The 24243-nt window shown below is 35.6% G+C and overlaps 2 protein-coding genes across 2 annotated transcripts; one reads left to right on the top strand and one right to left on the bottom strand.

The window, feature by feature from the left end:
• Positions 1–568: 568 nt before the first annotated feature.
• LOC121327857 (calsequestrin-2-like) lies at positions 569–12118 on the bottom strand. Its single transcript, XM_041272132.1, has 11 exons — positions 11654–12118; positions 9838–9922; positions 8718–8818; positions 8110–8221; positions 6631–6704; positions 5740–5870; positions 4093–4138; positions 3461–3515; positions 3124–3224; positions 2968–3042; positions 569–2102 (listed from the first exon to the last, which is right to left on the bottom strand). The coding sequence occupies exons 1-11, from the start codon at positions 11885–11887 to the stop codon at positions 1839–1841; spliced, it is 1278 nt and encodes a 425-aa protein (XP_041128066.1). The 5' UTR covers positions 11888–12118; the 3' UTR covers positions 569–1838.
• A 3568-nt stretch (positions 12119–15686) lies between these two features.
• Positions 15687–23320, top strand: LOC121327858 (protein O-glucosyltransferase 1-like). Its single transcript, XM_041272133.1, has 12 exons — positions 15687–15860; positions 16536–16626; positions 16728–16871; positions 17183–17318; positions 17710–17831; positions 18026–18085; positions 18275–18374; positions 18739–18797; positions 18896–19063; positions 19393–19449; positions 19663–20131; positions 23130–23320. Exons 1-11 carry the CDS (start codon positions 15791–15793, stop codon positions 19817–19819), a joined length of 1164 nt encoding a protein of 387 aa, XP_041128067.1. The 5' UTR covers positions 15687–15790; the 3' UTR covers positions 19820–20131; positions 23130–23320.
• Positions 23321–24243: the final 923 nt, after the last annotated feature.

The raw sequence follows: 24243 nt of genomic DNA, 5'->3' as shown, positions 1-24243 counted from the left end.
TGGCCTCTCTAAATTGACCCTTAGTTTCCCTGCGATGGACTGACGTCCCGTCCAGGGTGTAGTCCTGCCTTGCGCCCTATGCCTGCTGGGTTAAGCTCTGGCTCACCGCAACCCTCTATAGGATTTAACGGTTACAGATAAAGGATGGAAAAACAAGTCATCATATTTTCCTGATGAGGTGATAATTAAAAAGAAACAGGAAAAATGTCCTATTGAAAAACCTTTAGAGTAATTAGTAGGGTTCCATAAAATATAGTGTTATATGTCCCCACGTGTTGCTACATCTGTTTAAATAATGTACTTGTAATTTTTGTTTTCATTGTCACCATCCTGACAAATTTTTATACTTATTTAAACTTTAAAGTCTGTTTCAAAGGTCTTTTCAAAATGTCTGGTGTAATAAAATCTCTGGTAAAGTGTAAGCGGCACGATATATGGAAAAATGGCAAGTCAAATAAGAGGACCCTTTCTTCCATGTTAAAATGTCACAGAAGATTATGTGAGGAATCTATATAATTCAATTGACAGACAGTTAACAGTCATTTCAGGAAGTTACAATAGAACTTAGTTGTAGTTTATATTTGTTTTTGGTTTTTTTTTATTATTAAGGTACATTCCTGACAATAGATGGCCAATTTCCCTAGCATGCTTTCAACAAGAAAGAGAGATAACAATGTTTCACAGGAATCAAATCTCCAAAACATGTACATTGATGGATCATAAGGGATCTCTGTGAGTAGGATGCAAGGTATGAAGCTTCATTCACATGATTTATTTGGCTATAGATGTCAACAGAACAATAGTGAAGCCTTACTCTTTTACTCTATACTGTTTGACTTGTCTTTGAAAATATATTGTTATACTAGACATTCAAAATAAGCATCTCTGGTCAGAAAATGGCATAAATGTTTTTTGGCACAATATTGGAGACTGTGACTTTAACATATTAGGCCCTATTCAAATGAGGTATTTAAAGATTTTTTAATGAATAAAATACAGTTTGATACTCATGACTACCTTAACAACTACCTCTCAAACCTTATTTTACAAAAAAAAAACCTTATTTAAATATGTGTGACACACAGATGTGATATGTATTTTAACCCTATAGTATTTTAACTCTAATGTGTCATATATAGAGCGTTTTTACTGCTTACACTGTAGTTGCGTTTTGCGTTGGGCGTAAACAAATAGAAGTCGATATTACAGTACATTATAAAAATGATTGAGCTTATCGTTGTTGGTTTACCAGTGTCATTCTGTGCACTTTTTTAGCATACCACTCCTTTCTCAAAGTTCAAAATAAAATATACACTATAGCTTTGACAGAATTCATTATTATATTATTCAACTGTCATAGACATGACCGACTCAAGACATTTGTCCCTAAAGCTATTTTTTTTCTAAAGTTTCATATTTACTATCTCAGTTCCAAAGAGAGATTTTGCTTATTCTCAAACATATATTTTATATTATTAAAATATAAAATAATGTTTTTGTTTTCATGTGATAATTGACAAAATTACATTTCTGATTCTGAGACCCTTTTCTAACTGGTAATTATTTTGTTACTTCAGTAAACAAGATGTTATTTGTTTTTAACTTTTAAAAAATGGATTTAAAGAAGAAATCTAAACAATAATAGGATAAAAGAGTGAAAGTACAAAATGTACAAAACTGTTTTGTCTATAAAATCATTCACGGTGGAATTTTTTCTGAACTTGCTGCCGCTGGCCAAGGAATCCTTTCTAAGCAGCAGACTCCAGCACAGACTGTAAGTCGAAGTATTTGTTAATGTCTGTGATGAAAGATCCTGTCATAGATACACAGTTAATAAATTAATCGTCGTCTTCGTCATCGTCGTCGTCATCGTCGTCATCGTCATCTTCATCATCGTCGTCGTCATCATCGTCGTCGTCATCATCATCACCACCATTGTCATCATCATCATCATCATCGTCGTCATCATCATCATCGTTCTCATCGTCATCGTCATCCTCAGTGTTCACTTTCCCAGACAACACATCCTCAATCCAGTCCTCCAGCTCCTGAGCTGTGGGCAGGTCTTCATCATCTGTGATGTCCATCCACACGCTATCAGCCTGCAGGTAGAATTGAACAATAATTAGCATTGTGGATCAAAAGGACACAACAAAACCAACCTTGACAGAGACTAGTCGAAAATGTTTGTTGTGTATTGTGTCTACTGTAAATGTTAGCATGTGGTCCAGTGGTTAAAGTCCAGGGTTTGTAACCAAAAGGTCACTGGTTCAAATTCCACCTCTGTCACTGACTGACTCACTGTGTGACCCTGGGCAAGTCACTTAACCTCCTTGTGCATCTCCTGTGGATGAGATGTTAAATAAATGTCATATTGTAAGTGACTCTGCATATAACTCACAGTTTATAGCCTACCAGTTTATAGCCTACCTTTGTAAAGTGGTTTGTGATGGTGGTCCACTATGAAAGGTGCTATATATATATATAATATATATATATATATATAATATATATATATAATATAATAATATATATATATCTATATATTATATAATATTATTATGTAATGTATAACTTATAATAAATATATAAAGTTTTGGATGAACTACTTACAGTATTCATTTGATACAAGAAGAAATCATTACAGAATACATTAACAGAGGCTTCAAATCAAAAGTTAATTTCTAATATTTCTGCTGGACTGTGGATGCATGCAATACATTTAAAAATGAATACATATATGTTTAGATAACATTCAGCAGCATTCCAAAAAATCTTAATCTAGCCTCTATTTATCCAAACTCAGACAGTGAATAGAAAAGCCCTGTTTAGCTTTAGGAACTAATTTCCAAAAAATGTAAAATGTATCATTTGAATCATTTCAAGTAGTTCCCAAATCATGCAGTTTGGTTTCACGTTCGTGAACAAGTAAACACTATCAAGAGGCACATGAGTTGTGAAACTTACATCAGTAACATTCACCACTCCGATTTGGGGTTTATAGAGATCAATTTTGAAGGTCTTCTCCCAATAAGCGATTAACTGAAATTAGAATAGGAAATGATTTAATATAGAGAACATCTTTTATAAATCTTATGACAAAGGGAGTCTACTTCTTCTCACCAATGGAAAGTCATCTGGGTCAATCCACAAAATACTGAGGTCAGGGTTGTTGGTGTTGTCTCTGGCCACTTCTTTCAGAATCTCCAGGAACTCAAAACCATCTAAAACAGAGAATGGAATACATGTTATTTCATAATATAATCATTTCTACAGCTCACTAATTACAGATACATTAAAGTTTGTTCTCAGATAAGGATGTCACATTTAAGGCAACAAAGGAATCAACTGGGAACATGTATTTAACGTTATACTATAATCCTTAACAAGAATGTGATATACCACATATATTTAATTAAACATTAAAGCTGGTGGGTGGTATGGCTTTCAAAAGACTCACCAGGGTCTTCCTCTTCAGCAAAGGCAACAATGTGGGATCCATCCAAATCGTCCTCCTGCACAGTAACCATTGAAGAAAAAGTCCATATATATATGGAAACTCAGCAATAAACATAAAGATACAGTACATCATATGGACTGAAAGGCATATGGTAAGACAGGCCAACAAATGCACATTTGGCACAACATTACTGTTACTATTAGTATGTTACCTACTAGACCTTGGAATAGATGATTTTCCTTAAATCTCTGAATGGATACATGTGGCATATAGTGCAGTGGAATGGCTATGCTGTGCAGTAGCTGCAAATATAGTGCACAACACATTGACCCCTGTTTCTCAAACATGTCAACTATTACTCCTGTCTCCTTAACTCATCCTTCTGAGATGTTTCTCACTAGTTTTGTTTTGTAAATTTTCACAAAATTATGCCATTTCTGCATTGATAAACAGCGGAACTGGCTTTAGAATCTATAAAAGTGCTCCACCCCCCACTCCCCACAGTCTATATCATGAGCCCGATCTTGGTTAGGCTGGTATTTGAATGTATGGAATGCAGCTCGAAACTATTATTGACTTAAACACATGCTAACTCTGCAAATACTAGGAATATCAAAATCAGTTCTTCTTACCCAGGTCTCAAACATGTCTTGTGCACGTAACTTTCTAAGAGTAGCTCTGAAAAAGTAGCAAAGCAGAAATAAACCAGAGTGCATTTATACTTTGAAAGGCATGAATAAAAAAACACTGTACACAATCAATAAAATAATACCCCAGTTAATATCATCGGCTACAATGACAGTTCCTTTATCAATAATGCTTTGAGTTTAATGTAAAGGCCAGGGACATTCATAAAATATGTACACATATTGGTGCCTTTTGCTTATTGGCTCCCATGTACATGGTATCAATTGTAAAGCAGTTTACTGTATTATCTTTCTGTGTTTAAAAATAAAAACCTTTCAAAGTTTGAATTCTACAGCTTGCTGATTATTATTAGATTTTGTACAAATGGTCACTTATGTTTTAATGTTTTTGTAATTAACTGTATTATTGTTGTTATGTACAGAATATGTATTTGTTTATGTCTGCTTGTGCTGTTGTCCTTCCCTGTTTAAAAGTCTTAAAGACCTGAATATAAATGAAAACCGAAAGATAAACGGTCATACAAACATACATTTGCCTATTACTATAATGTTGTTAAGGAAGGCAACAATCTACAACAGTTGTTAATTAAAAAAAAAAATACTTTGAAAAATAATTATTCATCAAAATATTTAGTAATGAGTTGAAGCTTTGTGAACAAGACTTTCTTAAACTTTGTTCAGAAGGCTAGCTGTGCTCAAACTTTCAATGACAAGGTCAGGCAGGTGCATGCTAGTTGCTTTCTTAGAGTCACTAACCTTTGGATTCAGAAGAATGCACTTTACTTTAAATAAAAAAAGCTGTGAGGATTATGTTACGGTCCAATGTTTGATACAAGTACGTTAACTACATAACTGCATAACACTGTGATACAGTCCTGAAGGTTGTTCTGGAAAACAAGTGGTGGAAAAACAAAATGTCTGCTTCCTTGACCTTTCTCAGAGATCTAAGTGGATCAGGAGGCAAAGCCTCACAGCTGTTTAATTCACTGTAAAGCAACACACAATATATGCCAAGTTCAGTTAATTATTTTTGTTGTTTGATTTTCATGGATCCACAATAAATCTATGCTTTCTCTTCCATTAAGCTGAAATTTGAAACACACACCCCTGGAATGAGAATGGGCAAAGATAAACAGTACTCTTTGCCTTTAAATAGGAACCTATCCACTCACAGAAAAGCAGTTTAAAACTAAACCCCACACATGCCAGTTCCCATTGTTCATTAGTACAAGTACTGTAATAGCACGTGGTCTTGAGTGAGCAGGAGCAGACAAGAGAATAATGAATAAGGAAAAGTACCACATCAATAAGCCCCAGTGAATTGGCTGACCAGGGTCTATGTCAATTACTTGCACATTCTTCCATGTCTATATATCAGTTTCTATCCCTGCCAACACAATATATGACCCCACTGCCGTTCAAGACAGAGGTTTAACCAGTATGTCAGTTGTTTGGATAAAGATCTTGATGATGTGGCAGAAATGTGAATTTGGGATGGACTTAAAATACATTGTTGTTTGGCACTGAATTTGTGTATTCAAAGTTTGTAATGTTGTTAGAAGATAAGCTACAACAAATGGCCAGTCAAGATTTGTACATGGGGGTCTTCACTAGATTCATTGTGTGATTTACCTTTTGTGTTCATTCACATACTCCACAATTTCCTCTTCAGTGTGTGTCTTTCCAGGAATGGTAACTGGGTCTTCCATGAAAGCTTCATAAAAGTCAACCTCATTCATTTTCAAAGTAAGTTTTTTTGCAACCTACAGTGTAAAGAACAAGATTTGGAAGCAATGTGAAGAGCCCCATTCATGAGATAGGGCCTGTCGCTGTTCAACAAAAGTCACATTGAAAACAGACCTTAACAATAATATTAAGAAGAAGAAGAAGAAGAAGAAGAAGAAGAAGAAGAAGAAGAAGAAGAAGACAATTGATAACTATATTCTGTAAAGGATCGGGCTAGCAGGAAAATACATCATCTCATTTAGAGTAATGCATCATTCAATCATAATCTACCAAGCTTTTTAAATGAAGTACAATGCTTGAGGTAAATAACAGGCCAAGAATTATAGTTAAAAATCACATAATTTTACTGGAATTATGCCCATTAGTTTCAACACTCCCCTTTTTCCAGTTTTAAAGCCAAATCAATATTTTGTGTGAAGAATGACTCAACGGATGTAGAAAAAGATAAACATTTCATAGCGGAGTTAATGTAAAAACATAATTTGAAATCCTAAATGTCTTGAGTAGGTGGAATCCCTTGGACTCAACCTACTTAAGTGTTTAACACTCTCTGGCTGTTGATAATTAAAGAGAACTGTGCAAAGCACTACCCACTAATCTTCACAAACGAGGGAAGTCACATCATAGTTGATGGCTGGGGAGGTGGAGGAAGATCAGAAAACCAAATGAATACCAGACTGAAAGATGGATGGCTGATTAAGTCATTATTCATCTGCTGAATTACTGCTTAATCCTATCATTGAAACCACTTTGCAGTCTAACAAAATGGATACTTACTCCTTTGTCGAATGTTGCAAAGAATTTAATGTAAGGCTGGAAGTGCTCAGCTGCCTCTTCAAAAGCATGGAAATCTGAAAGTATAAGATGTTGAGGATTATCTTTGTGTACCATTGGTCTGCTAGATGCAATTCTCAGTGACTTCATCAGCTCACAAGGCTAAGCCTATTTTATTTGACTAACCTAATCATTTCTATTACCCAGGCTATGAATGTTTTGGTGGAGTAATTTCCTCTGGCAATGGAATTTAACATTGTAAATGATTTCTGTTTACCATGTTAACCTCACCCCCATATGATAGAATGATAACAGTATCAGTGGATAAAGGCTACATTGATCTAAAAGGCTCACTCCGCTATTTTGAAGGAAATGTAAAGGCAAATAGAATCTAAGAGAAATAAAACAGTAACAGTATAAAACTAGCAAGTTACACTGAGCAGTTTCCAGCGTTATGCAATTCAAATGATTCCACTTTGATCTTCACTTGCTTCAGAATAAGACCCTGCATGTGTTTTTGAAATGTATTTAGCACATGCAATGCCACTGCACTGCTGTATATCCAGTCACCACAACATCTACTTGATCTTTCCCTGCAGTTGTCAGAGAATGCATAGGCAAAAAGAGAACAACAATACTACAAAAAATGCAACTCTTGAATCTTCTCAATGCATGATATGTCCTGTAAATCTTTATCAATTACACATTTTGATAGATAGAATCCATGCTGACTTTGCAAGTCGATCTTGTCTTCCACAAACGCTACTACCGAAAGTGCTGTTATTAAAAGAAAGATGACTTCACCATGCCCTATTTGTAAAGGGCAGAATGATGTGTCAGTGATTTATTTGAGCAGGAGAAGAAGCTATTTAAAACTTCACAATCATAGTGGGTGAGTTTACTGAAGTCATGCACAGCTATAAATGGGCCAGGTTATGACGATAACGAGTGAGATGTGGGGATTAATGACTGTCTGGAAGGGACCGTGGCCTGAAATGACACTTGGAAATATTGGCTGAAACCAGGTCAGTCTCAATTGTACAGAAAACAATACAAAATGAAAAGATTATTACTGGGAGTTTTTCCTAATGGTACTGCATGAGTGCATTTCCAGTGAATTCTGCTCTGTTCGCACTGGAACCCAGCTCTATCCAGGGTCTGTGAGTGTTTCCTTTACGTTTATTTAAATCGCACCTCAGTTCTCCCAAGCACCATTGCAGACTACTCTAAATGTATTGTTTTTTTATCAGCATGTGCCTGTGCCACCTTATGCTAAAAAATGTGCATTTATTATACAGTAATGTGATTTATCCACTTGGAGATCAAAGCATGTAGTATTCTTGAAATTGTGCGCTTACTTTCACTTTTAGAATGAAACCGAAACCTGACTGAGGAAGTTACGGATTACACAGTAAACAGTTAAAAAGAAACTCAAATAAAATGGCAGCTCCAAAGTAGCAGGGAATCAAAGTTGAGACTCACGTTCTGAATCTTCGTTTTTGAAATAGCCAATGAGTTTTATCTCCTGGTCGATGTTGTCAAAGGCTCGGAGTTCTGAGGGGTTGCTGATGAACTCCACTGGTTCTTCCATCAGCTTGTTTTCAAGCAAAACACATCATTTCATTAATTAAAAAACAATATTACTATTATTCTAATTCTCCACTGTAACATTTGACTGTCAGATGTATTATTTATTCAGTTTATTTTAAAGATGAAGTCCCTTATGACTTAAGTAGATAAATAATAAAAAAAAATCTATAGTACAGTACATGGCTCTGGAGTAAAGAAGCAGTGAATAAGATTTTGTAGTTTTCATTTCCAAAAATGAAGCCTGCTTTGTGAGAAAGTAGTTTCCAAATCAATTTTCAAAATATTTCTCTACCCCTTGACTTTTTTTTAGTTACTGCAATTACTTGAATATCATCTTTTCACAACCAGGAATCAAACCTGCAATCTCTGTTTGTATGACTCACCCTGCACGCTGTGTGGCAGTGCTTTTAACAGGTGAGCCATTCGGGGACCCCTTAAGGGGACTCTTTAGGTTATAGAGAAAAAAGTTGCTTATTTCTCTTCTGTACTTTTGTACTTACATCTAACAGAAATTCAACAAGGACATCTGCAGCGAGTTCTCCATCAAACTCAATGACACGTTCAGCTTTGAACACGTAGACACTGCCTTCCTCGTTCAGATCTAGAAAAATAAGAAACATGAAATGCCACTGACTGAATAACAGTCCAACTGTTCCATGCATAAATATGTATTACTTTGCTTAGTTTAAAATCTGTGTATTTGTATCCAACTGGATCTGTACCACTACTGGTCAGTGGTGACACAGCTTTGTCACATGGGAACCTACACATAGCTGGTTTTACAATTGCCATGCCTATTATTCGATTTTATACAACATATTTTTTAAGGCATACTTTAGACAAAAGCATATTGTGATGCTTGCTCTGATAATTCTAGATGATCCACTGCAGTGTATAGAAGCAACTTTGTTTGTTCCTAACTACTTCACTTAATTCGATTCTATATGAAAATTAGACATATTTTTTAAGGAATACTTCAGACAAAAGCATATTGTGATGCTTGCTCTAATAATTCCAGGTAATCCACTGCAGTGTATAGAAGCAACTATGTATAAACTACTTATTTTTCCAAAGTTGTCCAAAGTAAATACATAATAATTCTTTAGGAAAAAAAATACTTCCCACCATAAGATCTTCAACAAAGATTACCTTATTTATTTAATAATAATGGAGACCACAAAAAAAATGATTTTTATAAAATGGATCAAAACCAACCTATAAACATTGCAACCACCACAAAAATGACTGTTTCAAAGTATTATATTTATTTACTGTAAAAATAGAAATCCCTCACTCCAAAAGTTAGGTGAGGGAGGTTCATAAATGATTGCTCTTGAACGTCTCATTATTTTCCATCCTAATTGGATGAGGCACTTGTTTTACAATGAGCCTTCTTGTATATGTCACAATTGTAGCATTAGTCCCATTGGGAATGAATGCCTAACATTAACATTAAAATACACCCAGTCCTATTGAACTAGTAAGTGTGTTTTTAAGCAATTCATTTTTATTGAATTATATAGTTTACTTATAGATGATACAATCAAAATGCTACACCCATCTGAAAATGAACATTGAAGGAATTGAATGTTTAATAATTATGATCTTTTTTTGCCTTACCAAGTTTTTTGGCCACTTTGGCATCTTTCTTTGAATCTACCATTCCAAACCCAATGTGTTTATTTTCCAGAACCTGGGCAGCGAGCTGAAGAAAACCAAAAAGAGTTTCAGAGAAGTGCCTCAATGCAGTCAGGTGGCTCCACTTAGTCTTAAAAAGTATTATCTTTTATTCAAGTTCCCTGAGATGGCTTTAATAGCATTGCAGTTCACAGGAATTTAGACCACTCCTGCAAATAGGCATTGTGTGACTTTCTCTGTTACTTTAATAATTATTCATACAATTTTATTAAGTATTTGTAATTTTTAAACAATTAATTTCATAATAAACATATTTTCATTTGACATAATGTATATCTCCTTGGTGACCTGATGTTTCAAATCTGCTATAAAAAAATCAATGCAGAATTTATTTAAACATTTGAACAAGTTATACTGTAAAGTTTTAATCATTTCAGTTATTATGGTTAGCTGTATCTCATTTTAGTCAAGTAACATTGTGTATATAGGTGACAGTGAGTGCCTTGGTAGCAGCCACAGTAATAACACTGGAGAGGATTTATTTGGAAGTCTTCTGATATAATATTACAGTATAAACAGTAATGTAGTCAGGCAATGTGTAAAGTTGAATCTGCAAGATCGCTGTGAGTAGACACAACATTTAAAGATGCTAATTTGCTGATGTACGTCCCATTGTCAAGGGGCACAGAGACATGTGGAGGACTGCTATTTTGAACTGGTGCACAAGATTATTTTTGAATAACTTGTCCAATTCTAGTAAACAAATATCATTCCTAAATCCTGTCCTACAATAGCTGTTCTGGGGACACACAGAATGAAAGTGCAATGAACGCTCGTCCTGTGATATGATGACAGAAAGACCATGTGTGGTATTTGGGCCTTCACAGAAGGCCATAAGTCAATTTCCAAATCTAATAATAAAGTGATCAGCTTATCCTGACTCTGTAGGCACAAAAGGTTGAAATGAAATTAATATATATTTCTATCCTGTTCTAAAATGTATAACTACTATATCTCGCTTTAATTTGTAGTGTTCATGTTGTGATTATGTGCTCTTGCTCATAAATTCATGACTACAGCACTGTATGAGATAAGTAGCAGACCAAAGTCATGCTCTGTAAATCATTGCAGTGGATGGCTCTTGAGCTCCAAAACAGCTCTTTTCAAGTATCCCATTTAAGGTTTTTAATTGCAATGACAATCTGTACTCTTAGGTAGAAGCATACATAGTCAAATGCAGCAAAATTGATGTTTAAACATGCACAGAAAACTACTGAAGTACTGTTTGATTGTAGTTGTACTGCACTCTGTTTTTCAGTAAACTAGACTATATTTTTTGGTTAATTAAATCTGTATTTTTTGTCTGTCCTACATTCTGAACCCAAAACTAACAAGTTTCCTGTACATGCTTTATTCCCAGTGTGTATCAATTTGCTATAAATAATGGGAACAGCAAAGCTGGTCAGTTAGAATACTGTACTTTATATGCAACCTTTAAATGTATTTCTAATGTACTTCCATTTCTAATTATACTTCTAGCAGGTCCCGCATCATGGTCATAGAAGCGTACAATGCTGCATTTTCAAAGGTGGCACCTTTGTAAGATAACAACTGTCATAAATAAGTACTAGTAGGTCAACAATTAATGAGTACAGCGCTGTTGCAGCCCATGCAATGCCTGACCTTGAAAACAACCCACTGTGAGCTGCCTTGAACTTTTTGGTGGATTCAGTTCTAAAAAAAAGGCCCCTTTGTTTGCACGCTTCGGCTAATCTGTTTTTCCAATTTACGCCCTTACCTCCAACACCAGCTCGGTCATTTGAAACTGCTTCTGCAACTCCTTGCTGGAAGGAATGGGCTCATGGTAGAGGAGACACAGCATGTCATACTTCTTCAGCGCCTTCTTGTAATTTTTTGCATCAATGTCTATCACTCGGTCCTTTCCATCATAAGTGGGAAATTCAAGCCCTTCTTCCGCAATGCAAAATGAGATTAGATAAAGATACGGCAGCAAGAAGCAGATGATCCTCATGTTTCTAATTGCTAGAGTGAAACAATAAAATACAATTCAATTCAATTCAATTAAAGGGCTGTAAGACACAGACAGGAGCTGCGGTGTGTCCCTGTAGCTTTATCTCCTCAGTTTCAGTTTTACTGGAAGATCTTCATAACAGAGAAAGCCAGCCTTCCGCTGTAGTTCTCTGCTCAAGACAAAGAGAATGGCAAAAAAGACAGGCAGTAGGAATCTGCAAGGCTGAACCCTGGATACCTTTCATAGCTGTGCCCTCTCCCCAGCCAATTCAAAACCATTTTTAGGAAGCAGTTGTTTCAGGCTAAAAATAAACCCAGTAATGAAAAGAGGACAGAGATGACACCATGAGGGATTCATCAAGCCTCTCTATCAGCTAAACCAAAGAACCAGTTGTAAGAAGGAAATGAGTTGATTAATTAATTAAAATGAGGTCTGGGAGGGAAATGGGAATACAGTTGCCATTGAACATCAGGTGCAGTTTGGAATATATGTGTGCATCAAGTCTTCTGTACTTATAGCAGTAAAATAAAAGATAACTGGACATTAGATAGCTAGATTCTGGAGAGACTTTGTGTACACATGTGCATAAATGAAAGCTAAAGTGGCACAACTTATATGCCCTACTATGCATTCCTTATGTAGGATCAAAGCTGTTTATGTTTAAAATAACACAAAGAAATTGTGGTACATCACTGGTATATGAATGTCACAAGTTTGGAGATATCACAATCAAGTAGTTTTTCAACTTATCACTAAAAGTGGGAACTAATATTATCTCCCAACTAAAGTCATTGGACCACCAATGCATCTGACAGACACATCAGATTCATGAAGTGTGAACTACACTCTAGAGATGAGCACTCAGTGATGTAATTTCTTGAGATATGAGATAAGCTCTTGGGTTCCTACAAGATCAACATTCCTACATGCAAAGGGGGGGGGGGGGGGGGGGGGGGGGGGGGGGGGGGGACCATCTAGTTTTTGTAAAACCTTCTGTAGAAATGTGTAAATAGGCCCTTCCTTATATATTACTGCACCATGGAGTATAAGGCATCCCTCTAGATACTAGATATAAAATGTACTTGTGTGCTGATTAAGAGTTGAACCACTGACCTTGCAATCTCAACAGTCTTGTGCATTATACAGCATAGGATTGTTCCTACTAATATAGGCCACACACACACACACAAAAGTATGTATACATAAAAAGACACTGCAACAAAAATCTCAAAACGTTCTTTACAGATAAAGTATTTAAGTACAACCAAGTTTATTCCAGTAGAACAGTTTTGTATTTCCTTTTTGTATATCGGGCATTACCACCAGAGAAACAAAATGTGGTTTGTCTCCGAAAAACATTTTGAAGTGCATTGTAGTATACTATGGTAAGTGCTTAGTACTGTTTAGTAAAATTATCAGTCAACAAATCGTACAATACAAAAAATGCAAGTCAAAGTACATACTGTATGTAGTTTAGGCCTGGAAAGCATAATTACAGTACACATTTACCATGGTCAAATATAATATGGGATACTAGCCTGTTTAAAGCAGGAATTTATTTTTGCTGTTGTATTTTAATTTGTGGAGCACTATATACTTTCAGCTAAATAGTAACAGTACAAATATACTGGAACTTCTTCGTTACCCTGTATCTTTTCACATTCACATTTTTGCTTACACAGTACTTTTTGGGTACTCTGTTAAAAAGGTGTAAATAGATTAACAAAGGTCAGAAAAAGGTTAAGAAGGAGTATAAAGTGACTTCTGAAATAGATTCTCTATCAGGAGCATGATTAGTGCCTTAATGTGATGTGAAACCATACTGGTAATACAGGGCTTGGAATCCCAAATCCCTAACTGCCTGACCTCATTATGCTTCAGTTGCTGCATTCAGTTCATGCAGACCCCACTGTACTGTAAATGCAGTGTGACCAGTTAATCTGCATTACCTGCAAAACTGTTCTTTAAAACTGAATGTTTGTTTTTTCAGTAAGCATTTTTCATGTAGATTTTTAGAGGGGTGATTTTCAAAGCGTGTTGAGTAAAAAGTGGAGCTAAAAAATAATGAAGGGACTCCATTTATTAAACTGCCATGTTGAGTGTGGGATAAATTGTGTAATCCAGAGCTCCCAATCTCAAATTCTAATGGGGCTGCATTGCTGACCTTGGCTGGGATCCCATTGGGAGTACTGCATTAGTCTTTGTGCTAACCCGAGTTAAGGAGGTAAAACCAGCTGGGTTGTTATGCCTTCATTCCAACATGTGCTTTTTCTTGTACGTTCTATGAGACATTCTAAATAATTACAGAACATAATTCCTTGGCCTTTTTACACTAGGTCACATAATCAATGCATGTTATTGGAACATTTGGGATTTTTATATCTCCATACATTCATTTAGGTTTGCATTGAAGACTTCCCAAGTACATTTTTAACATGTTGTTTATGGAACCTCTAAATAGGTATGCTCTGGGATTCAATTCTCAGTTCCAAATATAAGACACGACTTATTTTGCCACAAAGGCACCAATGGCTTGGAATCATCCCCAGAATTAAGTATAATGAGAGAGAGTCTCTTGGCTTTGTATTCCACATTTAGTGGTAGTTACAATAATTATGAACATTTGTTTGATTACACAACTGCCTAACTTTCAAAGGCTTCTGAGATGTAATTCTGGCAACAATGAGTTTTTTTTTTTTTTTTTTTTTTTTTTTTTTTTTTTTGGGGGGGGGGGGGGGGGGGGGGGGGGGGGGTACTGGGGGGGGGGGTGGGAAATTAACACACTTTTATATTTATTTTGGTGCCCAACCGTAGCTTCAAAACACAATCTAAACTTTAAGGTAAAACTATCAATTGGACTTAATAGACTTGAGTCTTGCCTTATAATGTTAGTGCTAAAGGGTAGTGGGCTGGTACTGGCAGCACAAATCAAGCCTGCTCTACCATCAACAGGATAGCTAAACCAGCAGTAATCAATCATTATTATCAGCTCAAATCATCTCTCCTCAAAGAATATCAGCACATAAGTTTGTGTTAACAATCTTATGTTTTATTTTTGAAAAAGTGCACCACTCCTTAGATTTTATTTTCATTTTAGTTTAACGCAAAAGGATAAGTAAAAAGTTGTGAAATTCTTGTTAATTAACCGCTCAGTAAACATTGCAGATACCGTCATGTTTTATGGCACTACAGCAGTGTAGAAATCGACTTCGCCGTTCTGACATATTGGCTTCCGTTACTGTTTGCATGTTTTTTTGTTTGTTTGTTTTTGTTTTGTTGGGGTGTTTTACATTTATGTACGGTAAATCGAACAGTTTACTAGCACCATCTCGTGGCGAATTTATCATTTTGATGCTGGAAATGCAAAAATTTAAAATAAATAAATAAATACAATTTCGCACCGAATTAGTTCAATTTAATTATTTTTTAAAAGAAATTTAAGTAGACAGTGCTCATAAGAAGTTCACTTCAAATAAAATTACAATGACGGGTGAAAAACGTCACTTGATACTATTACTTAATAATAATATAATAATAATAATAATAAATAATCATCACATCATCAGTAGCAGCATCGTAGTATTCGTAGTCGTATCATATTTAAGATACCTCACTAGTATCAGCTTATCAGTCTAATAAAGTTTTTTTCAAATTAATAAAGGTATTATTATTATTATTATTATTATTATTATTATTATTATTACAAAATTTGAAACAAGTAGGCTGCAAAATGCGACTATAAAATATTTTGTAAAGTAGAGAATTGAAACAAGCAGCCATGACTGTTTGGGGCATGACTGTTTGCACCTTTGGCGTCCAGGCAAATGCCAGTGAGGAGGGGCAAACCAGACCTTACTAGGTGCTGGTAGATTCGGGCAGTCATAACTAAATGATCGAATAAATATGGGTGCTGTAAGGTTACTGATGGTTATTTTGGTGCTTGAGATTTTCAAATTTGGTTTCAGCGAGTCAGGTAACACATATTTCAGGGTATTTGTGTTACAGTGAAGCAGTATGGCACTTCGGCATGCGATGAGTGCACTGGCACTCTTTTTCATCCATTGTGCTGGTTACGACGTCTATAAATCACAGTTCCGATTTTCAGATTTGTAAAGATTTGGTAAATGTTTTTTTAGGAAAAGTGTTTTAACAAATGTCTAACTAAATCGTTTTACAATTACCAGCACTTATTTCTCCATTTTTTTAAAGCTCTAATCTTGAATTAATTTACGTAAATGAACACTGTAGTTCGCGAATCGGGATCTGTGAAATTAGTACAGATTCCCTCATATTGTACGTGTTTGGGGTGTCTGTTTCCACTTGGAATGTGTCTCATTTTATTTTTCGTATACAGTTTGTCCATAAAATAATGTGTTGACCAACTTATATGTCTATGTCTAGGAATAATGGTGAGTGTGCTGCTGTGAGTTTTGAGTAATCATTGGATCATAAAATTTTCAAAGTGTTCTCCGTACTCCGAGCACGTCACATGTTTTGTCCACAGTATGCAAATACAATACTTTTATTTTTATTTTTTAAGTATTAGTTGGAAATAACAGCCACGATTGCTTGGAAGAAACCATTATTGTTAAACAAACGACTACGTTTGTGATGTAATTCTGTGGTATCACCATCTCTGATTTTCTAGATACGAGGTGGAAGACCTACATTAATAAAATCACTGAAGGTGTTCAGAATTATCAACCCTGTGAACAACGCAACTGTAGCTGCTACTACAGGTATGAGATTGTTTTTTAAAGTTGAACTGTCTATACATTTAAAATACAAGTAGTTGCCCCAGAAATTATGTCTCATCGTTTTGTGTGTTTGATTCCTGTAGAGTTTTGGAGAATGACCTCTTGCCTTTCCGAGGGGGCGTCTCTCAGGCTCTGCTTTGGGACACTGTTAATCGCGGGGTTGGTACACACTACCAAGTAATCAAGAACAAACTGTACCGCGAGAATAACTGCATGTTTCCAGCCAGGTAAGAAGGGTACTGTACCAGACAATGCAAAAGAAAGCTCTACTGGTCATCTTTATTACATTGCATTCCATTTGGCTTATTTACAAAGCTAGTGAAATAAGGAACACATCTACTTTTTCAATAGCACAAGAATAACTTTGTGATAGACAGACTTTTTTTCTGGGATTGTACAGGCAACTGTTTAACCAAGAGCACAGAAAAGGCTACGTCTTATTTTGTATACCGCAACTACTATATATGTGTGTGTGTGTGTGTGTGTGTGTGTGTGTGTGTGTATGTGTGTGCATTTATTATGTTCTCTCTCTGCCTAGGTGTAGCGGAGTGGAGCACTTTATTTTGGAGGTGATTGACAGGTTGCCTGATACAGAGCTTGTGATCAATGTCCGGGATTATCCACAAGTGCCCAAATGGATGCACCCGATCCAGCCAGTGTTCTCTTTTAGCAAGGTGAAAAATGTAACAATGCTGAAAACATGTTAAAATGGAGGTATGAGTACCTGTGCAATAAACTAGGAGGTAGGCAGTTCAGAATCAGAAAACAAGACTGCCCTGTCAAACTTCCCTCATAGCATTCTGATTTTCAAGCGGTCTTCAATGGAAGAATGTGTTGTGGCTGTAGAATGTGTGTATTAAGCCCCATGTGCTATAGAGGCTTTTAAAAAGTTCAGAAAAATCAGTGGAACAAATGTTTGCAGTTTTGTCAAAATATGTTTAACTTCATGAAAATTGTCTTTATTACAGTTTTTTGAAATGTGGTGCATGTATGCCAGCCAAAAACTGTTATCCTGTTTAAAATGTAAAAACAACATAAAAAGTATGCAATATTTTGTATTTATAGACATCTGAATACCAAGATATCATGTATCCAGCATGGACATTTTGGGAAGGAGGCCCCGCAGTGTGGCCAATCTACCCCACTGGTTTAGGACGTTGGGATCTCATGAGAGCTGATCTGGAAAAGTAGGAAAACAAATACAATATTAATACCTCTTTTTAAAAATAAAAGCGTTTCACTGGAGATTGTAAATGCTTCTGTTTTGTATGTGAATATCTGTATGCCCATGATGTTACTTTACCATGTGTGTTGGCTCTCTTTCTTTGTTTCTTTCTGATTCTTAAATTGTATTCCTAATTGTATTTATTTTCTGTATCAGATCTGCAAGAAATTGGCCTTGGGAGAAGAAGCTCCCCAAGGGATTTTTCAGAGGATCAAGGTTAGTTTCTTTATATATACCGGTATGTGTAACTTTAATATATCAAGTTAATGAATATCAGTGTAGTTAACTGCAAATAATTGTCTCTCTTGTGTGCAGTTTATATTCTGTCAAACTGTTGTATTTATTAAACATTAGGCATTGTGCTTTGGTTCTAATATTTATTTATTTATTTTCCTCTCGATACAGAACTAGTGCAGAGAGAGACCCTCTTATTCTGTTATCAAGAGAGGATCCCGAACTGGTGGATGCAGAGTACACTAAAAACCAAGCCTGGAAGTCAGAAAAGGTATAATGTTTGTGCTTTATTGTTCAGAAACATTTTTGTATATTGCTTTTCTGTTGAAGAATGTCGTACTGCATCATACAGCAGAGAAGTTAAGGTTGTGGTGGTTTATATTGGATATTGATTCAACTGCGGAGTTGAAAGCTAAAATAATTACTGTGAAAACTCTGCCAAAACAGTCTTTGTTTGGTGTGTTCCTGGGCTGTATTGTTTTTCTGTAGTGTTCTGTACTAAAGTTAGGAATGTTGTTTTTATTTATTTTTGTAAAATTAGATTTCTGAAAGTATATAAAAGCTAAAAGAACAAAACAGAGCTGCTGAGGGATTGCTCTGATAAAGGATTTTTTTTTTTCTTGTTACTTTCTCAGGACACGCTTGGAAGGCCTCCAGCCAAAGAAGTCCCATTAGTAGACCACTGCAAATACAAGTAAGACATGCAGTGATTTTAAATGACATTGCTGAGAAGGGGCTTGAAATCAGAGCAGAACTGTAAAACATTTTAATAGGGTTTTTCCTGTTTTTTAGGTACCTGTTTAATTTCCGAGGTGTGGCTGCCAGTTTCCGGTTGAAACATCTGTTTCTGTGTGGCTCGCTGGTTTTCCACGTGGGAGAGGAGTGGCTTGAATTCTTCTACCCACAGCTGAAACCGTGGGTCCATTACATACCTGTGAAACAAGATCTTTCTGATCTCGGGTAAAAAGATTTCTTTATTATAAGAGAATAGTAATTTTACAACCTGACCAGATGTTAACAATTAAGCAGGATCGCTGAAAATTCCTAATATGTGAAGCTTTATTAGTAAGGGAAGTGTCACTAGATAGGTGGGCATGAGGAATTTAGTTTCTTAACAAGCAGTAGTGACACTGTACTGAGTTGGTTAACAGTGTTATGAACTAATAATAAAATTGTGCTCGTTCATGATAACATTTTGTAAGATATTGAAGGTGGTGTAAAATAGCGACTGACGTTATTCAGATAGAACAGAAGTGCTTTTCCGTTAACTTAATTTCAATGTTTTTCAGGGAGCTGCTCCGATTTGTGAAAGAAAATGATAACGTTGCACAGGAGATAGCCAAGAGGTAAGATTGTAAATCTTGTGAGCAATCAGTCCTGATTTTCTGGCTTCAAGTAGAATCTCTGTTTGCAAATTAACATTATTGGAATGTTATTGTATATACAGTAATGTAAGCACACATAGGCCATTGTAGAGAGACTAAATACCTCTATACTCCTCTGTGTACTGGCAACAGTGGTTACTTTAATACAGTGCATTATCTTTTGTTTTCCCACAGGGGGCACCAATTTATATTGGATCATTTACGAATAGAAGATGTTACTTGCTATTGGGAGAGTCTGCTGACAGAGTATTCCAAACTCCTCACATACCAACCGAAAAAGAAGAATAACTACATCCAGATCATGCGAAATCAGGGAAAAACAGAACTGTGATCTTGTTCAAGAGCTTTTTTTTTAATGTTATACAGAAGTGATTGTTCTATTTTCAAGCATTTTAATATTTTTGTAGGATTCACCATTGGCCATTTCTTAGCTTTTTTCTTTAAGCGTGAGGTGATGCCTGACTGCAAAGAGGTGTGACTGGCTTTAATTAATTCTTCTGTCAAGTTGTCATTGCTGTGCAGTGGAACTAACTATACCATGGCTTAAATTTGTGAATTTTCAGAAAAAAAGTATATGCACGTTGCACAAAATTGAATGTATATCCATTGATTTCAGACTACCAGTTTGGATTTTCGCTAGCAGGTTGGTACATACACTAACACTACTGTGAAACTGAATTGTAGTACTGCAAATGTACCTTATTAAAATGTATTTCAGTGTATGTTTTAATAGGAAACTGATGTTTTAATTGCAGTCATATCAAAGATACAGTAAGAGTAATGTTTTATCAAAACAATACTCATTAAACTAAATAATAGATTAGTGTTCTATTAAGGTGAAAATTAATATAGCACAACTAGTTTAATTGTCCAAAAAAAATGTACGATTTCCATCAAGTAGTAATTTTGGAAATTTAATTTGTTTCCATAATTTGTATTCAAATAATTCAAGTTTTTAATAAAATAGTGGGGTTTTTTTTTGTTTGTTTTTGTTTTTTTTAAACAAACACAGCCTACATTATTTTTGTTGCTTTTAGGGAGTGTGGTGTGTTTGCTGTCTTTTGGGTAATGTAATCCATTTTACAGTGGGTTTTGTTTATTTGATTGGAATAACTACATTTTCTTCTTTTAAATATATTTATTGCAGAACATATTTGTATGTGTGTGGAAATATATGGAGCCCGTGAGGGGACATAATATAAAAAATATTTATCTTGTGGCCAAGAGAGAGTTCCGTGAAAATGTCTTGTAACAATTTATATATTTTGTATAGTTAAGTTTTGTGTAGATGTACCAGTGCTGCCCCTGCAAGCACAAGGTGAATAAACTATAAACTAAACGACCTATACATTTTGTATAATACTACATCTGTGATGCTTTAGTAAGCGTTATTAGTATATTATCAGTCATGTATTATCAGACATATCCGCAAGACAGTGTAGTTATGTTTCTAGAAGCATGTGTAAAAATCGAAAGGCATCTAGAAGCCATTGGGAATGACTAGATTATTTTTCTGTTCTGAAAATAAGCTGGACTGTCTTTTAGTTTAGCTCTAAAACATGTTGGAGCTAGAACAGATGCAGTACAGTCTGGTCGGGGTGGGTTTGTGCCAGCTTTTCTTTTCAAATTGTTCTGGCTACTCCTTCAGGACCAGGATCATTGTAGACAAAATATGATGATTGGAGGGGGGGGGGGGGGCGGCGGCACACTTATGAAATAGACTATATTGTGTGCCCAATTAACCATCCTTAGAACTGTTTTATATAATATGCTTGTTTGTTTTTATTTTATTTTTGTGTTGCAGTCCCCATAAATTGTTTTTCATTCCTTTTGCTAAGGTGTAGCAGTTAAGTATTCAGAAACCATTATTTATATATAGTAACAGTAGTATTAATATAGGGCACTAGGCCTACTTTTAAACTGCAAAACACATATGTATGTGCGCATGATCATGGTTATAACTTTCCATACCTTGAGGCATTTCAGACACTGGTGTTACTCTCTCTCTCTCTCTCTCTCTCTCTCTCTCTCTCTCTCTCTGTGTATATATATATATGTGTGTGTGTGTGTGTGTGTGTGTATATATGTATATATATATATATATATATATATATATATATGTATATGTATATATGCTTTTTTATTATCAAGACATTTAGTAGCAACAGTTGTGCTTGGTTGTTTATTCATGCAGATGTTAATGTTTCTCTATGCAATAAAACATGACGGGGTTTTTTTGTATTTTGTGTTTAAAATGATACAGTAGAAAGCAGATGGTATATGTTTTAAATAACGTTACTGTACAAAACCAGAGATTAAAATAAGTAAAAACAGAAATTAACCCCAATGCAAATCAGCGGGTGGATTTGTTTTTGGATGTTTTGTGATCACGCTTTTGTATAAATAAAACCCCCAACTGTATAAACATTTTCAGATCAATTGAAAAAGTAGTTCAGATCGGTTAACCGTATGCTTTTGTAGAAAAAGTATAAACCAGGTGATACGTATAATAATGTTGCGTTTCGGTCATCCTCCAGTAGGTGCTGCTCTAAAATACAGATACGTGTTTTTATTGCTCTAATGAGTGCTCTTGCTGTGTAGCTCTTGGTCTCGTTGAAAATATCAGGTAGTTGACATTGGAGGACGTAGTGTTGATCAGGTCGGGATAGTTTTGTGATAGACAGATGGAACAATCAAGATACAAGTTATGCTCAGTCAAACATTTGTTAACTGTATAAACGGATCTTACAGGCATCTATAATGACGTAATGTGATTTACTCGACAGACCGTTTTACCTATCTGGTTGGAATTGCATTCTATATACGTTAATGTTTATGTATTTTTGAGCCCTCTTTTTCAATTAGACATATAAACATTAATTTTAATATTGTGGGTTAAACATTTACTGAACTTTAAAGAAATGAATTACGTTTCGTGCAAAGGTAATAGGTGTTTGTTTAGTTATCAGATGTTTAGGTAAGGCTGCAGAAAGCCACATGGTAAAGAATGGAATTTGTAACCCTAAACTAAATCATCCCCTTTGTTACAAACATGTTTTGCTTTATTTTTCAGTTTTAGTTGATTTTGATGTTAGCAATTCTTCTTTTCGACTGGTGTTTAGCAGATCTGGGATTCAATCATAATAATAATTAACACTGCTATTTAATGTTGTTTCTCATCATAAACCTCCTCCTTTTTTATATAAATTGCCCATGGTATTGTTTTTGGTGATTGAATCTAAAATTAAATTAAGTGGACCCATCTCACTTAACACCAGCAGTGTGTAATTTATAAATGAAAAACACATGTTTTAAATAACAGTACTGAAGAGAATAGTTCTATAAACCTATTGCTGAACTGTAGGTAAACAATTGTCTCTAAGAGTTTTTTCTTTTTATTTATTTATGTTTTTTTATTTATCACAAACAACCCAGTGTCGGGACCATGCTTTGTACAATATGTTCGTCACAGCAGCCCTGTGATTCCACAGCAATTACATTAGTGTGGCAGAGTTATATAGAGCATTTGAGGCAGCTGTTGCAGTATATAAAATAAAGGGTATTTTTTTATTCAAGGAAGACAAATGACTGACCCATTTTTAGTTCAACTTCATTTTTTTTGTTTTGTTTGTTTTTTGTAGGGTGATTTGAGCTCAGTGGTGCATGATGTATCCAGAAAGGCCCCCAGCAATTACATCAGGATGCCAAAGAGCAGTTAAACACCCAATGGGACCCTTCTGCACCAGAGTCCTCTGGGGTTTTGCCCCCGTCCCATGTGTCTTTGCAGCTGACAGCAGAGTCTCAGATGTCCCCACAGAGAATCTGGGTCCACTGCCGCGATACATCGGCAAACCAGAGCTTCCAGAACATGGCTGGGAGCGTATTAAAGAGCTCTTTGATAGAGAGTGGGTGCACTAAATACTACATGCATGATATAACCTGTAAAGAAATGTACTCTAACAAAGTGCTGCTTTTCTGGGTCAGCATTTGACTTTCTCTGTACAGAATAAGTTGCAGCTTACTGTATGTAACACATACCTTTTTTAGTTTTTATATGGACTATAGTAGAACTTTGTATGGATAGCTTTCTCAAATTTAATGAAAATGTGTATGCCCAATTCATCATGCTGTCAGTGTAGGAAACAGTGACAACTACGCATACTGACTAAATGGCTGATTCACTGAAGGCATTATCATGGTCACCAATTGTATGTTTTTTGATTAAACTATGTATGAGAAGCTGTTCTACATGCTAATGAGTTAAGTCAAGTCACTTAGGGTTCAGGCTTTTCTGTGTTTTAACTGTCTCAGGTATCTTTTAACTTGTTTCTTTATGTAAAAAAAAGCAGGACTACACTTACCAGAATGCATTGGGGTGTGAGTTAAAAAAGCCCAAACTGTCCCAGTGAATATGGAGTCATATGATAATCCCAGTCATGTGTGTTGTTTAAATCCTTGGTGACGGATATGTATATATTTATAAACCGTGTTTGTAATTTGTTTCAAAGTGAGATGCAGACTTATTCAGAGGAGGTCACCAACATTGCAAAGAGTGCAATAATGGCAGCTGCAGTAGGGATGATGTACGGTGGGTTACCAGCTGCAAGAGCTGCCAGAGAACGGTTTATCCAGCAGAGCCAGGCAGAGGTGTTCCGGCACCGCGTAGAGGCTGTGGTGAGTTCAGCTGGGGAAGTCTCAACCCCAAACATGTATCAATCAATCAGTCAATCAGTAGTGATTTAATAAAGGTACCTT

This window comes from Polyodon spathula, chromosome 15 (assembly GCF_017654505.1).
Source record: "Polyodon spathula isolate WHYD16114869_AA chromosome 15, ASM1765450v1, whole genome shotgun sequence".
Lineage (NCBI taxonomy): Eukaryota > Metazoa > Chordata > Actinopteri > Acipenseriformes > Polyodontidae > Polyodon > Polyodon spathula.
This window is presented reverse-complemented; position numbering and strand designations above follow the sequence as displayed.

Bases quoted from the DNA above. Each gene is read 5' to 3' on its own strand.
- LOC121327857 (XM_041272132.1), bottom strand. From the start codon at position 11,887: ATGAGGATCATCTGCTTCTTGCTGCCGTATCTTTATCTAATCTCATTT. The intron at 3,516-4,092 runs GTAAGAAGAACT...GTTACTGTGCAG, and splicing joins AAGACATGTTTGAGACCTGG to GAGGACGATTTGGATGGATC. The intron at 2,103-2,967 runs GTAAGTTTCACA...TTCTACCTGCAG, and splicing joins GAGTGGTGAATGTTACTGAT to GCTGATAGCGTGTGGATGGA.
- LOC121327858 (XM_041272133.1), top strand. From the start codon at position 15,791: ATGGGTGCTGTAAGGTTACTGATGGTTATTTTGGTGCTTGAGATTTTC. The intron at 15,861-16,535 runs GTAACACATATT...CTGATTTTCTAG, and splicing joins ATTTGGTTTCAGCGAGTCAG to ATACGAGGTGGAAGACCTAC. The intron at 16,627-16,727 runs GTATGAGATTGT...TGATTCCTGTAG, and splicing joins AACTGTAGCTGCTACTACAG to AGTTTTGGAGAATGACCTCT.